Source organism: Oncorhynchus masou, chromosome 33, assembly GCF_036934945.1.
Source record: "Oncorhynchus masou masou isolate Uvic2021 chromosome 33, UVic_Omas_1.1, whole genome shotgun sequence".
Lineage (NCBI taxonomy): Eukaryota > Metazoa > Chordata > Actinopteri > Salmoniformes > Salmonidae > Oncorhynchus > Oncorhynchus masou.
In genome coordinates this window covers 39,493,503-39,512,916 of record NC_088244.1, presented here as the reverse complement: position 1 = coordinate 39,512,916, position 19,414 = coordinate 39,493,503, and the positions used below count along the sequence as shown (strand labels likewise).

Here is a 19,414-nt window from a genome sequence, read left to right as displayed (position 1 = left end):
ACCATCACCATCACCATCGTACTACCACCACCATGCTTGACTGTTGGTTAAATGTTCTTACTGTGGAATGCAGTGTTTGGTTTTCGGCAGACATAATCGGACCCATGTCATCCAAAAAGTTGACAGAAGTTTGCCAAATATCACCTGAAAGCACCTGGATGATCATCAAGACACTTGGAAGAATGTTCTATGGACAGAAGATTCAAAAGTTTCGACGACATGGGTCCCATTATGCCTGGCAAAAACCAAACACTGCATTCCACAGTAAGAACCTCATACCATGGTTTGTGGATGCTTTGCTGCCTCAAGTCCTGGACAACTTGCCTAGACAAGTCCAGACCTAATCCCAAATTAGATGTTGTGGCAGGACTTGAAACGAGCAGTTCATGCTTTAAAAACCCACAAATGTTGCTTAGTCACAGCAGTTCTCCATTTCCTCTACAGCAACATGAGAGACTGATCAAGAACTACAGGAAGTGTTTGGATGGCACAACCAGCTACTGAGGGGCAATTGCTTTTTCACACGTGTTGCATACGTTTGCATACGTTTGTTTATGCGATAAATGAAATCATTATGTAATTGTTGTGTTATTTGTTCACTCAGGTTCCCTTTATCTAATATGAGGTTTTGATTGAAGATCTGATAACATTCAGTAACAAATTAAAAAGGGGGCAAATACTTTTTCACGACACTGTAGGTAAGACAACCGCATGTCATAGTAAACGTTGTCCTCGACAAAGCAGCTATCAGCAAAGTCAGTGCTAGTAAGAAAAGAGAAGTGTAAGTGTTCCTGCAAGACAGGCAAGTACAACAGTAGGGTGTAGGGTATTTGGTTGTCACACTTTTTAATCTGATGCGTATTTCTCAGCACCAGTATATATTAAGACTCATTTCACCGTTAACGTCTCTTATTCCAACATGGAGTCGTTAGTCAGAAAACACACTCGGTTCAATTGTGACAAACAGCCCCATCACGGGGTTGGATGTCACACAGTATGGGGTTGGTTGTCACAATAATAAATGATAGTAGCTTATTCCTTTTGTAACAAGAAATGAAGCAATGGAGCACACAGAGTCTTAGAACTAGCCTTTCTTTGATCAAACAATATTCCGAACAAGAATCTTCTTCTTTTTTATGCCTTGAGAACAACATGATATTCTGAGTAAATTTGTGTGTTTATGCATGTGTTTGCAATATTGTTTTATGACTGGTATACACCCACACCATTCCAATACAGAAAAGTTGCTTTTTTACATACTTAATTTGTAAGGAAAACGATTCCCCTCATATCATTAATTCATAGGAATCTGGAAACACTGGACAGTTGCTTTAAATCCCAGACAGACTCCGTCAGTTTCATGTCTCATGCAATTGTGAGCTACCTTGTGTTGACCATTGACAGGACTCTCGCCTGAGTGCCAATCTGTTTGCTGCTATCATGCCAACTCGTTGTCACTGGAGTTGGCAAGATCAAAAACAGGCTAACTTGACTCATCTGGTTAAATAAGTTACATAATTGAATATAGCTACAAATACAAATCTAAGTCTTTTGTATGTTCTCATCAGGAACAACCAGTTCCAAACCCCCTTCCAGCTGGCCCCAGTACCCCTACAGGGGGGGATGTATCCTGACCCCCTCTCCAATCCCAATGGACTCTTTCCTGGCCCGGACATGTGAGTGACACCACACTCGAAGAGGAGATATAGAGTGCTTTCAAAAACGATTCACACCTGTTGACTTTTTCCACATTCTGTTGTGTTACATCCTGAATTTAAAATGGATTAAATTGAGAAGTGTCACTGATCTACTACACTCAATATCCCATAATGTCAAAGTGGAATTATGTTTTTAGAGGGCTCCTATTGGTAGATGGGGGGGAAAAAACAGACATTGAATATCCCTTTGAGGATGATGCAGTTATTAATTACACTTTAAATGGTGTATCAATACACCCAGTTACTACGAAGATATAGCTGCCCTTCCTAACTCAGTTGCCGGAGAGGAAGGAAACCACTCAGGGATTTCACAATGAGGACAATGGTCATTTTCAAACAGTTAGAGTTTAATGGCTGTGATAGGAGAAAACTGAGGATGGATCAACAACATTGTATTTACTCCAGAATACTAGCATAAATGACAGTGAAAAGAAGGAAGCCTGGACAGAATAAAAAAATCAATTCTTTTTTTTCCCTTAATACAAAGTGTTATATTTGGGGCAAATACAATGAAACACATCACTGAGTACCACTTCATATTTTCAAGTCTGGTGGTGGCTACATCATGGTATGGGTATGCTTGTCATCGGCAAGGACTAGGGTGTTTTTCAGGATATAAAGAAATGGAATAGGCTAAATCCTAGAGGAAAACCTGTCTCAGTCTGCTTTCCTACAGACACTGGAAGACAGCAGGACAATAACATTTCAGCAGGACAATAACAAAAAACAGGCCAAATATACACTGGAGTTGCTTACCAAGATGATATTGAATGTTCATGAGTGGCCTAGTTGCAGTTTTGACTTAAATTGACTTGAAAATCAATGGTAAGACTTGTGTAGCAATGATCAATAACCAACTTGACAGAGCTTGAATAATTTTAAAAATGTGCAAAAATTGTACAATCCAGGTATGCAAAGCTCTTAACGACTTATCCAGAAAGACTGGCAGCTGTAATCGCTGCCAAAGGTGATTCTAACATGTATTGACCCAGGGGTGTGAATACTTATCTAAATGAGATATTTCTGTATTTCATTTACAATAAAATTGCAAACATTTAAAAAAATAATAACTTTTAAATCACTTTGTCATTAAGGGGTATTTATTGTGTGTAGATGGGTGAAAACGGGAATTTAATGGATTTTGAATTCTAGCTGTAACAACAAGTTGTATAATAAATGAAGGGGTATGTTTTTGAGGGGTATGTTAATGCACTGCATTTGACCCCTCACTGGGACAGCACTTCAGACCCCTCCATATACTGTGTGTTTGTGTTTTCAGGTCCCAGGGCCCGACTTCTGAGATGGAGCTAGATGAGATTCTGAACACTCTCTCGGAGTAGGAAGAAGTGGAGGAAGAGGACGAGGGGGGAATGTAAGAGGAGGAGGAGCCCAGTGGAGACAGTTTCTCATCACTCTGATCTAACAAGTGGATATTCGTCAAATCAGTCTTGATTTATGTATTGTAACAGGCCAAAATGTGCTTACTTAAGTCTGTTTTGGATGTATTTGGCTGTTCTCTTACAAAAAAAGATTGCAGTTTTGAAACTGCAGTAAAAGTGCATGAACTGCAGTCGACTGTGGTATTTTAGAAGCATAATTGTAGAATAACTGCAATTATACTGCACTCTAACTGCAGTTACACTGCAAAATTACAGCAGTAAAAAAACAGTGTTTTTTGCATACTGCAGTTATACTGCACTCTGACAGCAAGGATTTCCACTGCGTAACATGTAGAAGTTGTCCCTTTTCAGGTTTAGAAGTGACTGCTAAATGCTAACTCCCGTTTGTATAAAATGGTTAGCATAGCTTGCATACAGAAATCGGTGGTAGTAATTTTTTAACTGTAATTCAGTTGATTGGTAATGATGACATGAACATGTGATGCAGTTGACATCTATACAAGCATTATACTCCGATTTTTACCTCAACATAGTGTAAAATACGCTTATAAACATTATCCTAAATGTAAGCTAATTTTGCTGGGGGGCAATGAGAAGAATCGGGATCTTTCCCCCAAGTGTTTTCATAGCAATTCCATTGTTTTAGTTGAGTTTGATTGACCTATTTACTTAATCTATACTCCCAGTCGGTATTAGAACATTGTGGCCCCCTGCCCGCCTGTGGGGAAAATGACCTGGGGTTACCTAGGTTACCCCGTTGGTTCACAGCAACACCTCAACCTTTTTCAAACACAATGTTCTTGTTGTCTGTTTGTTTTAGTCAATTACAAAACTACATTTAAGATAAGTAAAACATATTTAAAGATTACTTTTCAACATTGCCTGCTCCCGAGCGTTCTCAATACTTAGAAAAACATAATATTGTAGAGCTTCTGTCATGCCCCTTTTCATGACGGTGCTGGCAGCCACGTGAGGGAGTGAGTGATAGCTAGCTACCGATTGGAACATTAAGCTTCAAGTAGTGAGTAGAGTTACAAACAGATTATACTAAATAAGTTAAATATCTTACCTGTGATGTAATGTTTTCCATACACATAGCTATGTGTAGCCTACTTGGACACCGGGTGCCCACATTTCCCACTCTCCCACGCCAAAAATCCTGATGCCCCAGGGCTCTTCCCGCAGGCTCTTATTTCCTCTTTTTACCTGGTTACAAGTACATTGAACAACACAGCAGCTTTTCGGCATGTTTTGTTATTTATGTATAACAAAAAATGTACAACGAAGTTAGGTTGCTATTATGATAGTATATTGACCCCCATTTATAATGGAGGTGAATGGGAAACAATGTTTGTATTCTATTCTTCTTATGACGTGAATATCGACTCAAGAGTGTTGAGAGAGATGAGATGTTCTGAGAGACATAGACATTCTACCTATCACTCCTTTCTCCTAGTTCAGTGGTTCCCATTCTCAACTTCTTCCTTGCTGAGGACCACCAGATCTGGGAACGACTGCCCTAGTTTATAATATAGAAGTGTGTTAAAAGGCATTGGATCATCTATTTAGTAAAACTCTTGCAAAGGCTGTGGCCTGGCATTTTGGCACCCAGAACCAAATCTCGCATGTGCATTGGTCTGTTTCGTCTGTCACGATTCTGTCTACTTTGGGATAAAGGATATGAGACTGATGGATGTACACTAAGGGAAGACTACCACATTATGCAGACAACATAAATAGTATAGCCAAGACAACGACCAAATGAGTGAGCAATATACCAGCACAAACATATATGGAACCAGGCTACTTACAGTATGAGACTGAGAACAAACTTCTAGGCTTTCTAACACAATGGAATAAACCAGATCACAGCCATATTAAGTACATGTTGGGTGTTCATACAGTACTTATATACATATTTTCTATATAGTAAATGTAGTTTCCATTTAAAGGACTATTTCAGAAACACACCATTTGCACATATGTAGACACTTATGGGGCTGGATATAATGAATATGAGGTTAGAAATAGGTGAAGTGTTTCTTTAATACACCGGCATCATTATTAGCTGTCAATATGATAGTTCACTATGTTTGATGATTTATCACTGTTTGCTTGTATGTACAAATTATACATTCCTCATATCCTAGTAGATTCTTAGGGGACTTCCACACTTTCAGAACCCCCACAAAAAATAATTGTTATTCTGTTTGGATCTCTAATGCTTAAAATGAAAATATCTTTCCATTTTTAAGTTTTCTTTTTATTGTAAATAACTTAGTTTTACCTAGTTTTAATGTCTGTAACACAAAGAGATGGTTGATTCTACATGGCATCTTATACAGTATTCCATGACATAACCTACATAGTCACATAGTAGAGTGATATTAAATCATTGATTGTTGAGATTAAATATAGTTGTTTCAGATGAGCAGACACAAATATAGGTTGCTATTATGATAGTATATGTATTATACAAAACAACATTTTTCTATTCAATGCTTTGTTATTTCTCTGTCATTTTTACTACGTTACCTTTAAATGACCAGTAGCGCTTTTGTTATCTCTAAAGGAATGCCATACTCCATTATATATTCTGTCTTATTCTCAACTATGAAAAGGTATCTTGATATTTTGCTCAAACACGTATTCGGGAGCATTCGCTCTTCTTTTTTAAATTTGTTGTGAGCAAATGAAGCGGGTGTGCACTATAATCAGAATGCTTCACAAGTTATAATTATTCATAGTTCCACAATAAATGTATTTCCTGTAAATCCCATGGTTATATAAACCAACCATTCACTCAGATTTATTTTCCTTTGAACTATTAAAAGAGTTATCATAAACTGTCACAACTGTTTACGATATCTGTCATGTCATCGCTATGACAGTCTTATTTAGTCCTTATGTACAGCTGTGGGATCTTAATTTGAGCCAGTTTGTTACAGCAGGATAATAATCCTAAAGCAACAGGAATTGTGAATTATTATGTGCATTATAAATAATGGACATTTTTTGTAGGGGTTGATACATTTTTCATATTTTAAAGTGGAAATTTAGAAGCCTTTTTAAACCTTGAATACACTACAAGTTTGCATTTCCTGCTATGCAGGAAAATTCTCAGCAACAAAAGAGTGACTAAATTAAGATCCTACATCTGTAAGTAGGGTTCAAGTACAATGTAACAGAGTCTGAAGCAAAACTAAAATATAACTGCAGGCTTTTCTCAACAGCAGCTTTTATCAACTCTGTCAGAGACCTCTGAACTCATCCAATGGAAGAAAGGATGTGAGGAATCAAGGAAATGCATTTGAGGTTTTCTCAAGAACTACTCAGCTATCCTTAATATTTTCCATTCAATTGAGTGAGACATTTGTTAATAGTTGATTTTGTGTATCATCATCATAGATGCCCTTATTGCCCAGCTGATTCAATTTAACTACCCCTGCCTGACTGACTTCATCATGATCATCAAATATAGGTAACAATCCTTTTGCATGTAACAGTATTTGTATGTCTTCTAAACAATATAATTGTTCGACTCTTTCTCGATTTTTGGATTGATTTCCTTTTTATAGACAAAGAAACATACAAAACAGATATAAGATCAACACCAAGAGGATTAAGACAGGGATTAAAACAACTCTACAACTTGACCAACTGCCATCTGTAGTTTCCACAGTTCAATGATAAGCATACTTCTATTCACCTCCCTCCCAGCAATGGCACTTGGGCCCATATTCAAAAAAACATTCCAGGGTGGGACTGCTGATCTAGAATTAGTTTTGCCTGTTAAATCATAATGAATAACAGATACTAGATCAGCACTCCCACCAAAGTCACACTGCCTCTTGAAGGAGAATGGCCACAGATTGTTGTTCATAGGCAGATTAACATCTTGCTCTAAAGCGCACTGGACGAGTGGTCCTCTGTAGCTCAGTTGGTAGAGCATGGTGCTTGCAACGCCAGGATAGTGGTTTCAATTCCTGGGTCCACATGTATGTAAAATATATGCACGCATGACTGTAAGTCGCTTTGGCATATACACTGAGTATACCAAACACTAGGAACACCCTCCTAATATTTAGTTGCAACCCCCCCTGCTTTTTCCCTGAGAACAGCCTCAATTCGTCAGGGCATGGACTCCACAATGTGTTGAAAGCATTCCACAAAGATGCTGGCCCATGTTGACTCCAAATGCTTCCCACAGTTTTGTAGTTTTTTTTTAAGGAGTGGATCAGCTTAATATTGTGGAAAGATTGTTGCTTCCATCAATGTAATTGTCTGCATCATTTCCAATCCCCCATATCTTTTTTGGGGTAAATATATATATACATACACATATGCATACATATATAAATACACATACCTACAGTTGATGTCAGAAGTTTACATACACTTATGTTGGAGTCATTAAAACTAGTTTTTCAACCACTCCACAAATTTCTTGTTAACAAACTATAGTTACGGCATGTAAGTTAGGACATCTACTCTGTGCATGACACAAGTAATATTTCCAACAATTGTTTACAGACAGATTATTTCACTTATAATTCACTGAATCACAATTCCAGTGGGTCAGAAGTTTACATACACTAAGTTGACTGTGCCTTCAAACAGCATGGAAAATTCCAGAAAATGGCTTTAGAAGCTTCTGATAGGCTAATTGACATCATTTGAGTCAATTGGAGGTGTACCTGTGGATGTATTTCAAGGTCTACCTTCAAGCTCAGTGCCTCTTTGCTTGACATCATGGGAAAATCAAAAGAAATCAGCCAAGACCTCAGAAAAAAATTGTAGACCTCCACAAGTCTGGTTCATCCCTGGGAGCAATTTCCAAATGCCTGAAGGTACCACGTTCATCTGTACAAACAATAGTACGCAAGTATAAACACCATGGGACCAAGTAGCCTTCATACTGCTCAGGAAGGAGACACGTTCTGTCTCCTAGAGTTTAATGTACTTTGGTGTGAAAAGTGCAAATCAATCCCAGAACAACAGCAAAGGACCTTGTGAAGATGCTGGAGGGAACAGGTACAAAAGTATCTATATCCACAGTAAAACGAGTCCTATATCGACATAGCCTGAAAGGCCGCTCAGCATGGAAGAAGCTACTGCTCCAAAACCGCCATAAAAAAAGCCAGACTACGGTTTGCAACTGCACATGGGGACAAAGATCGTACTTTTTGGAGAAATGTCCTCTGGTCTGATGAAACAAAAATAGAACTGTTTGGCCATAATGACCATTGTTATGTTTGGAGGAAAAATGGGGATGCTTGCAAGCTGAAGAACACCATCCCAACCGTGAAGCAGAGGGGTGGGAGCATCATGTTGTGGAGGTGACTTGCTGCAGGAGGGACTGGTGCACTTCACAAAATAGATGGCATCATGAGGAAGTAAAATCATGTGTATATATTGAAGCAACATCTCAAGACATCAGTCAGGAAGTTAAAGCTTGGTCGCAAATGGGTCTTCCAAATGGACAGTGACCTCAAGCATACTTCCAAAGTTGTGGCAAAAGGCTTAAGGACAAGAAAGTCTAGGTATTGGAGTGGCCATCACAAAGCTTGGACCTCAATCCCATAGAACATTTGTGGGTAGAACTGAAAAAACGTGTGTGAGCAAGGAGGCCTATAAACCTGACTCAGTTGCACCAGCTCTGTCAGGAGGAATGGTACAACATTCACCCAACTTATTGTGGGAAGCTTGTTGAAGTCTACCCGAAACGTTTGACCCAAGTTGAACAATTTAAATGCAATTCTACCAAATACTAATTGAGTGTATGTAAATTTCTGATCCACTGAGAATGTGATGAAAGAAATAAAAGCTGAAATAAATAATTATCTCTAGTGTTATTCTGACATTTCACATTCTTAAAATGAAGTGATGATCCTAACTGACCTAAAACAGGGAATTTCTAAATCAAATCAAATGTTATTTGTCACATACACATGGTTAGCAGATGTTAATGCGAGTGTAGCGAAATGCTTGTGCTTCTAGTTCCGACAATGCAGTAATAACCAACAAGTAATCTAACTAACAATTCCAAAACTACTGTCTTATACACACATGTGTAAGGAGATAAAGAATATGTACATAAAGATATATGAATGAGTGATGGTACAGAGCAGCATAGGCAAGATACAGTAGATGGTATCGAGTACAGTATATACATATGAGTTGAGTATGTAAACAAAGTGGCATAGTTAAAGTGGCTAGTGATACATGTATTACATAAAGATGCAGTAGATGATATAGAGTACAGTATATACGTATACATATGAGATGAATAATGTAGGGTATGTAAACATTATATTAGGTAGCATTGTTTAAAGTGGCTAGTGATATATTTTACATCATTTCCCATCAATTCCCATTATTAAAGTGGCTGGAGTTGAGTCAGTGTGTTGGCAGCAGCCACTCCACTTCTACTAGAATTACATGTCAGGAATTGTCAAAAACTGAGTTTAAATATATTTAAATGTATGTAAACTATGTAAACTTCCGACTGTATATAGATATACATATATATTTTTAGAATATACCTTTATATTCCCCGCAAACCCTACCACCCTTCTCCTAATTGGAGTAAACTAATAAACAATAACACTTAGGCTTCTCAGTTTATACATCTTATACACATTTTGCAGACACAATCTATTTTACAATAGATATTTTGTTTGTTTTTAGTCCTTCCCCTATTTCTATTTGTAACTGCTATTCACCAAATTTCTGAACCTATATACATTTTAAAGACCCCGTATGTTTTACATTGGTTAGTCCCACCATTCAGCTCCATTCAACCCCTCCCATCTTTAACCTGGTCAGTCTATGTCACGGAAAGAGCAGGTGTCCTTAGTGTTTTGTACACAGTGCATTATATTCTTATATTACTAGTCTACGGCCATGTATGTTCTACTCTGTTCTCCAGGTGTCTGTCTGTGCTGTAGTGAGAGTTGTAATAAGTATTTCTACCACAATGTAGTGCCTGTGAGGCAGCCCAGGACTGGTATTGAGGAGAGTAGGAAATTGTCCTGGCTTCTGTGTGCTGTAACGTGCGTTTCTACCACATAGTGTTGGAGCTGATGTTGGAGAGTAGGAGATAGATGGTAGCGAGCTATGGGTTGGATGGTAGAGAGAGGGGCTGTGGATTGGTTAGTTGTGTTGGTGTCAGCAGTCTGAAGCAGAGAGGTGATAGAAGATAAATTCCCCACTCTTGCAGGTTTTAACCCCGTCCTCTGTAAAACAGGCTTACACCCACAATAGAATGCTTACCAATGCAGAACTGGCCGGGAGAGAGGCAGAATGCATAGACCACAAAAGAGATACAGCATCCCACCACCCAACAAGTTCATTCTGAGTCTGGTTTGTCCTTGCCATACCAATATCTACAGGCCAGGCAGAAAACAGCTTTTAATATTGAGGATAGATTGTAGCTTCCATCAATGTAATTTTCTGCATCATTTCCAATCCCCCATATATTTTTGGCTAAATATATATATTAGATTTTTTTTTAAATCATTTTTATTTTCATTTCCCCTAACCCTACCACCCCTCCCCTAATTGGAGTAAACGAATGGACAACAACACTTACTGTAGGCTTCTACTTACAGCTTATGCACATTATACGGGCACAATGTATTTTACAATAGTTAACTTTTCTTTGTTTTCAATCCCATCCTTCAGCTCCCCTCAACCCCTCCCATCTATCTTCTATTTGACGTATATTTTTAACTGTGCTGTTTCAACAAAGTTCTGAACCTGTATACATTTTCCGGACACAGTATATTTTACATGAGTTATCTAGTTGTTTTTAGCCCCACCCTTCAGCTCCACTCAGCTCCTCCCATCTATCTCTGAACACCGTCCAGTTTTGTTTCCTATTTGCCATATATTTTTCAACTGTGCTGTGAAGTTTCACAAAGGTTTTGAACCTTTCTGTTCTCATTGTTTCTACAGATTGTAAACTAAAGATGAACATTTTAGCTAAACGTATTACTATATTATTGATCGATTTGACTATGACTTTTCAAACCACCCAGCAGTGCTATCTGCAGAGTTATCTCCAGGTAAATGTTGCAATTCTTCAGCCATTCCTGCCACCAAAAACAAGCCACATAGGGACAGCACCAAAACAAATGATCTAATGACTCTCTCTGCTTGGTTTTAACAAATGTGATCGTCTCAGACTTGGAGATAATACAGAATTGAGTGTTCTTCGTTTACTTCAGTTGTTTGCCAACTCACGAAAATATTGTGATAGCATCCAACGTGCTCAACTGAATTTCCTTCATTTCTCCAGAGGTGACTTGGAAATTACATTTAAGTGTTCAGCTGACTGGCATGAGAGAATAGCTTAGAGTTACACTGATCTTACCATAAAATAAAACATCCCTTTCCCTTTGAATACACATGGTCATTTATATCATACATGGCTCACCCAAAATCAATGTATTCTTAGTTCCATGGGGCTGTATTATAAACAATCCTGTAAGGGGTAGGCTACATAGTGCATATAGGGATCGGATAGAAAGAGTAGGCTAAATGACCAGCTATTGCTCCACCATGGATAAGGGAAGCTCTTATACATTCGACAGCAGGCGCAGCAAGACAAAAACAGATCGTGGAAAGCGACAGAATCTGTTACTGCCAGCGTTTTGTTTCTCCAGCGTATGAAAGGACGTGAGGGGAAAAGCCCCTGACCACAGCACTATGCTTTCACGGCTCAGTCCATCCGCCCCTCTGGCGGGCTAGCCTGGTCAGCGTGATGCTGGATGCTCCAGTGCAGAAGCTCAATGCCAAACCTTCTGCTGCCCCCCCCCTCCAAACACGGGTTTATCTGCAGCTTTATCTGTCCTGAGCCCAAACATCTCCTCTCAGTCACCATATACAATGTAAAAGTCTGCCTAATCAATTCTGGGGCTGCGTAGAACCAACTTGCATTGCACTGCACACATCCTGAATACTATGGAGAGCACTACATATGGAGAATAAAGTATTGCATGTATTGCAATGAATGTAATGATCATTCACTAGGAGTTTTAATTGAAGTGTTTAATAGAGTGGATGTGTGAGAATGAGAATAGTTGAGTATGTGGGACAAAAGGACCTAATCAAAAGAGTATTGAGAAAGGCCGATTGATAGTGAGGGATTCCTCTGGGTGCAGTGTGCTACTCGGCATGCTGCCAATTGAGGGGGTTAAACAGAACATGACACATGATTACAGGTTGAAGTCCTGTCACTAGTTCAAGCCAGTGTTAGAGATCTACTTTGGAAAAGGCTGACAGTTGAGAACAACATTGTAGAGGCAAATCTGTTTTTTTAATATGAGTATAGTTTATATCACTGATTTGCATTGACGTAAAGCAACACATTATAAATCCTCAGTAATTAAAGAATATTGTCAGAGTTACATTGATATTGTCATAACAGACAGTAACTCGGCCCATCTTTCACGTCATAATGAGATAACAGTACTACTCCTCTCTGTGTCCATAGGAGTTGCATGCATAACAACACATATGATTTCAGTCTTTCTATTGGCAGCAGTATGGGGCCTCACCTGCTCTATGGTGTTATGAATACTGGGATTGTTCTCTGGCGTCTGTCAGCACTTGAAGAATGTTGAGAAAGGAAGACCAGACCTTTTTTTTTACCCCACGTGGAGAGATGAGATGGGCCAAATGGGACTCTGGAAAGGCTAACCAGGCACGGCCAGACCCATATGTTTAGCCCAGGTCTTATATTTGTCTGAAGCAATCCACTACTGGTTGTAGCAGAAGGTCAATAAACCATTTATCTTGCCTTCCTGTCCTCAACTAACATCTAACATTAACAACATCATCATTTATGAATCCCACTGAAAATAATGATTCCTGTTCAATATGAATTTCCTGAGTTGACACATGATCAAAAGTAATATGTCTATAAAAACCTAATGTATTTGAATGTATCTTTTCTAAAATATCCCCTTTAAACCTTTCAGCTGTGTCCTTCTCTACATGTCCCCTGGGCAATATGAAGCTCATAGTTAGGGTGATGAACCCTGGCATGGGCACTGGGCAGAGAGAGGTCAGGGTGTTAGAAGGGTTAAGTATTTTTGTTTTGATTTGTTGTATTGTGTGGTGGCCCTTCCCAGCCCCCTCCCCTGGGGTCTGTGGCCCTGGGGCCGTTATAAATAGTCCCGTGGGCTCCCCCTGCTCTGACAGTGAGGCTAAATGTCTGCAGGACATGCTCAACCTTTGTCTATCAATGTTCCTCTACTAACCACCAGCAGGGTTGGCATATAGAGACCAACGCTCCGCTCCACACAGACAGGACACAGGTCTCTATGACTAGACTAGACAGAAAGCGACGTTGTAGGTCATTGGAAGTCAGTAAAGTTAGTGACTCCTAGAGAGTTGCATGTGGAACTGTTGTTTAAGTGCGGAAGCATCTTTAGGTTTAGAGAGGCACTTTATGCTTTTAAGTTTGCTGTCTTGTTTTTTGTTTATACTACCTTGAAGGCATCACTGAGATAGTCATTATTGATACGGTAAACAGAGATTGGTGACTCAAAAGGAGAATACACATTTTCTCCTGTTTTTCCTCTTTTCATCCCTCCATTGCTTTGGGGTCGCCTCTTGACTTTTTGGCCACAATGTGGGAGTTCCGGTCCATGTCGTTCTGGCGGGCAGTGTTTGCCGAGTTCTATGGCACCATGTTCTTTGTGTTCTTTGGTCTGGGGGCGGCTTTGCGCTGGACCACCGGGCCCCACAACGTTCTCCATGTGGCCTTTTGCTTCGGCCTGGCCGCTGCCACCCTCATCCAGTCCATCGGTCACATCAGCGGGGGACACATCAACCCGGCCGTCACCTTCGCCTACCTGATTGGCTCCCAGATGTCCCTGTTCCGCGCCTTTTTCTACATTGTGGCCCAGTGTCTGGGGGCGCTGGCTGGGGCCGCCGTGCTCTATGGGGTCACCCCCAACAACATGAGGGGAAACCTGGCACTCAACACGGTAAGACTACCTGACCAATGACAGGTGATGTAGGAATGAACCAGGGTTGGGGTCAATTCCATTTCAATTCTGTCAATTCAGCTGAATTTAAATGGAATTGATCACAACCCTGATGGGAAAATCTGTGGAGACAATCACACATTTCAGTGTTCCATTGTCATGTGCCATGAATAAATGAAATTAACTTGACAGGTGATAAAGAACATCTGTGTGTGTAACCACAACTTATTTATTTTTACTATTTTCTACATAGAATAATAGTGAAGACATCAAAACTATGAAATAACAAATATGGAATCATGTAGTAACCAAAAAAGTGTTAAACGAATCAAAATATGTTTTATATTTGAGATTCTTCTAAGTAGCCTTGATGACAGCTTTGCACACTTGACATTCTCTCATGGGGAATGCTTTTCCAACAGTCTTGAAGGAGTTCCCAAATATGCTGAGCACTTGTCATCAAGGCAAAGGATGGTTACTACATGATTCCATATGTGTTACTTCATAGTTTTGATGTATTCACTATTATTCTACAATGTAGAAAATAGTAAAAAAAAAATAAAGAAAAGCCCTGGATAGAGTAGGTGAGTCCAAACTTTTGACTGGTACCGTAAATATATATATATATTTGAACAAGGTTAGATGTTATGAATGAATAAATGAATAGTCATAAAATATCTGTAATTAAATGTGTACAAAAACACCACTCCACTTTAGAATGCATGCGCGATGTAAGGTTTGCCAATTATATTTTTTTAGTGAGCTATTTTTATGCCTTCAAGGTTTAACCTATTGATTGATTGACTGACTGTTAGAGTTTTTCATACCGGCCAATGGAGTAGATATAACTTCAAAAAGTGAACAGTAATCATTCATTCAACTGTCTGTTCTATCTCGCCCCCTTCTCCAGCTGCAGCCAGGTATCAGCCTGGGCATGGCCACCACCATGGAGGTGTTCCTCACTCTGCAGCTGGTTGTCTGCATCTTCGCTGTGACAGATGAGAGGCGTAATGGACGCCTGGGCTCTGCCGCCCTAGCCATCGGCTTCTCTGTCCTCATAGGACACCTGCTGGGGGTAAGACATGTATTCCAAATATATAAAATATATGTTCATAGACCACAGAATACAGGGAATTGTATTGGGTGAAAATGGGCTTAGGCACAGGGTTGGGTTGGTTGAAGCGTTGAGATTTTTTGCACTTTAAAAATGTTGTATTTACTTAACTTTTTTGACAACTGTTTTTAATAACTTGTAATAATGCTGAAAGAGCAATAAACTAAACTAAGAGACATAGGCTTGGAGTGGGGTGGTAAGAGACCATTATGACTCATTATGATATGATCGGGGCTAGGTTTCCTAAATGCGGTGGAGCACTAAGATCATCTTAATTCCATTGAAATTGAGTGGACGAAACATGATTTTAGTGCTACAATAACGATGCTTTTGGGAAAACTGGCCCTGAACAATATAGAACATCAGTCAAAGTGGGATATTTAGGGATAGGTCAATTCCACAAATGTATATGAGTAGATGATGTCAGAAGCAGAATGCCTAATTAAACATGGGAATCCCCATCTCTGTGACTACAAAAGAGAAGGGGTGTGTAAATCCATTGTTTTGATGGGGTTGGTCAGGACTCTAGATAGACCAATATGAAGGCATTAAAAAGTACTATTGTATGATGTAGGTAGGTTTTTTACCACTGCACTCTACATACTGTTACCAAAATATAACCCCAGGATATTCTCTTTGATATAGATGTACTACACTGGTACTGGAATGAACCCTGCCAGGTCCTTCGCCCCCGCTGTCCTGGTCAGAAACTTTGTCAACCACTGGGTAAGACACTTTGTTCACACCTTACAAATCCACAACATACAGCAATTTAAAGATTTTACAACAATTTATAGCAATTTGCAACAACTTACAATATGTTGTTTGGAGTTTAGAACTGTGAAATAGCTAGATGAACTCACCAACACATTCCCCTTTCTATCTCTCTCTTTGTGTCTCTGTCTCCCTCTCCGGTCTGGTCTGGTCTGGTCCTGTGCCAGGTGTACTGGGTGGGTCCGATGATTGGTGGTGCTATGGGAGCTATTATCTATGATTTCATGCTGTTTCCCCGCATGCGCGGTCTCTCTGAGAGGATGGCCATACTGAAGGGCACCAGGCCCCCAGAGGCTGAGAGCCAGCAGGACACCCGAGGAGAGGCCATTGAGCTCAAGACTCAGGCCCTATAAGCCTAGTGGAAGAAGGTTGGCTTTTTGAACCCCCTATCCCCCTATTCTGTACCCAAACTCCCTCCGAACCCTCAACCCCACCCAACACACACGCACACACATACCTCTTCCCCCCCTTCCCATTTAACTCACCCACACACATAGTACATATGGACCATAGACACAAACCCTCCTCACCCTCACAACAATTCCACCTTCCTCACCATCCTCATTCTCACTCTGCTGTTCCAGAAACAGCCCTAACCACCCTCCAACACTCCACCACTGACCCTCACCCATACCTCCCCCCTTGGACTGCAGGATAAAGATGTAGGGTAAGAAGAGGACTTAGTTGCCACTGAAGAAAGCACCCTGCTGTGGCCTGTGGTGTAGGGAATGGGTCACTCCTGGCTGACCAGGTGGCTATAACTGCTCAGGACAGGGGCATCTCTCTCTCTCTCTCTCTCTCTCTCTCGCGCACGTTTGTAGTCTGCTAGGAGTGAAGCTACAGTAGAGCAGTGGACTTCTGCATGCTTTTTAATTTTTTTCATCCAGTTTGAATCTCTCCCTTGTGTTTTTTTTGTTTTTGTTTCATGAAACTTCGGGAACCTGACATGTATGTTATATTATACCTTTAAAGAATTTATGAGGATTTTATTCGACTCAAATTCCATTTTCAAGTCTCGCGTGTGTTGTGTGTGCGTGTGTGTGCCTGTTTTAGCAAACCATTTTTATTCTGGCCTTTTTTCATTACCACAATTCCTTTGTTCGTTATCATGCTTTGTTGTTTTATTCATCACGCTGTAGCCTATTCTAAGGGAAAGAAGCATCCTTTGCCCCCCCCCCTCCTTCATTGATTTTGTTACAGTAAAGTTCTGTTTCACTAGTAGTTTTACAGACAACATGTTTAGAGTGCAAAGCCCTTCAATTTTTGTGTTGAAGTTAAATTGTGCTGAGTCTGTGTCTCTTCAAGGGGAGCACAAACACAGTCAGATTTATATCAGAATAAACACACAACACACAAAATTGAACAGGTCTTTTGTTAACTCAATCTCTATTTCAACACATCTTGAAAGGGAAAGGGGGATACCTAGTCAGTTGTACAACTGAATGTATTCAACTGAAATGTGTCTTCCACCTTTTAACCCAACCCCTTTGAGTCAGAGTGGTGCGGGGGGTTGCCTTAATTGTCATCGGTGCCCGGGGAACAGTGGGTTAACTGCCTTGCTCAAGGGCAGAATGACAGATTTTTACCTTGTCAGCTCGAGGATTTGATCAAGAAACCTTTCGGTTACTGGCGCAAGTCTCCTACTGCAAAGCTACCAAATTGTACATTATTATACATTTTTTTACTACAAAATTCCACTTCTTTGACCTGTTGGCTCTCATTGACTTCGATACAGCCATGTTAAGTGCCTAAGAAGATAAAAGGGTTTTTACTGTATGCAGTTCAGTACCAGTATTGTCTGTACCAGACTGTTACGTTTTACTCCGTTTCTGGAATGCCTTTTTTTTTTCATTAAAGCTTGTGCCCTTAGAGCGGATTTATGTACAGAGGTGTGACAGCTGGATTGGCTTTCATTTTGTGTCATTTTATGTAATAACAACAATGACAAAAAACCTGACTGGCTTTGTTATGTGGATCAAGCTCGTTTTCTTAGTTGATTGTAGTTCTTTCTTATACATAACCTTTAAAAGAAAAAAAATCACCCAAATGTGGCTGAAAACCAAAACGAGTGCATGATGATGCAGTGGCTTCTTGCTGGTGTTAGCAGACACCTGGTGCGTTTTCTCTTCTCTCTAGGGGAAGCGGGATCGATTTAAGATCAGGGAGTTATTTTCAGTGTATCCACCTCCATCCACCTCTCTGATATCTAGTCTGTTTTGCCCTCCAAACTCAGGTTCATATAACCTGGTCCTAGTTCTGTTTGTGCTATGTTGCCACCAAGTTAGCAAGACAGCACAAACAGATCTGAAACCAGGCTATGGTTCTTAAACCTGGGGGGTAAAAACTGAGAAGAATCGAGAAGATAATCACCTAAACTGAGGCGATTTAATTCATTAGCTTTGTGTTACTAGGTGTGGACGTGAGGTAAACTAAATGTGCACCTGTATGATCTCTTCATAACATCTGCATCAGAGGGACATTAAACTTGGAGGTCAAACCCCCCTTTTTTGACTCCTAAGTCCTACTCTTCCCTCCATTCCTCCTTCCTGCTTTCACACCCTACCTCCTCCCGCTCTTTACAAGGCGGCCATTTTGTGTTCCGATCTAAAGGTGACAGGACAGTTGATGCTGCAGGGACTCTTGTGATGCGATGGAGGGGTACTGCAGTGTTGAACCAGCTCATAGTGTTATTACAAACCACTTCCATTTTCACTACTTGATAGAGCAATAAACTGAACAAGACATGAAGCTGATTCTCCTTTTACATTCACTTTCATTTCGCTTGATTTCTCCAGCGGTAGATAGAATAGATTTCATTCCTTATTTTAGTTTATGACTTATGTTGAACATTTTGAAATTAAAATAATTATGTTTGTATTCCATTGAAAAGCTTTGTGATGTACAGTGTAAAATGTTATTTTTTAATTGACCATGATTGTTGAAACTGGATGGATAGACAATATAATTTCAAATCTATACAATGTCTCCTCTTTGGCCATTTGGTTATGAAAGGTATGGGAAAAGACGTGATACAGTATAACAATATGCTTGGATCCTATCAAGAACATATTATAAACATACTTTCATAAGCAGAGAACCCTGGATTTATTATTTAACATGTAAAAAAAAAAAAACTTCCTAAAATTCAGATTCTTCTGTCGGTCTGTTTTTTTCTAGATTGAACTGTAGGAAAAAACAGTTTTGATGTTCATTATTACCAGGGAGATGACAGGCGTTTTATATCTTTATTTTCACAACTCTCAATTTTACACATATATTTTGGTAAATGATGGGCACTGTCTCTACTGGTCTCAATGACATACAATATTACAGAGCGTTCATTTAGGGTACTAAATTCAATAAGATAAACTCAATTGGCTCCAATCTCCTTGAACCGAATATACATTA

At 39.7% G+C, this 19,414-nt stretch overlaps 2 protein-coding genes across 4 annotated transcripts in view; both read left to right on the top strand.

Annotated features, from left to right (window-relative positions):
* The window catches only part of stat6 (signal transducer and activator of transcription 6, interleukin-4 induced), a 51,286-nt gene extending 45,373 nt beyond the window's left edge, over positions 1 to 5,913 (top strand). For all 3 annotated transcript variants that reach the window (XM_064957663.1, XM_064957661.1, XM_064957662.1), the window contains 2 exons: positions 1,569 to 1,676; positions 2,998 to 5,913. In XM_064957663.1, coding sequence (XP_064813735.1) covers positions 1,569 to 1,676; positions 2,998 to 3,058 — 169 coding nt within the window. In that variant the 3' untranslated portion in view covers positions 3,059 to 5,913. The remainder of the gene's footprint in view (positions 1 to 1,568; positions 1,677 to 2,997) is intronic.
* An 841-nt stretch (positions 5,914 to 6,754) lies between these two features.
* Positions 6,755 to 17,963, top strand: LOC135528521 (lens fiber major intrinsic protein-like). Its single transcript, XM_064957664.1, has 4 exons — positions 6,755 to 14,118; positions 15,029 to 15,193; positions 15,878 to 15,958; positions 16,174 to 17,963. Exons 1-4 carry the CDS (start codon positions 13,759 to 13,761, stop codon positions 16,357 to 16,359), a joined length of 792 nt encoding a protein of 263 aa, XP_064813736.1. The 5' UTR covers positions 6,755 to 13,758; the 3' UTR covers positions 16,360 to 17,963.
* Positions 17,964 to 19,414: the final 1,451 nt, after the last annotated feature.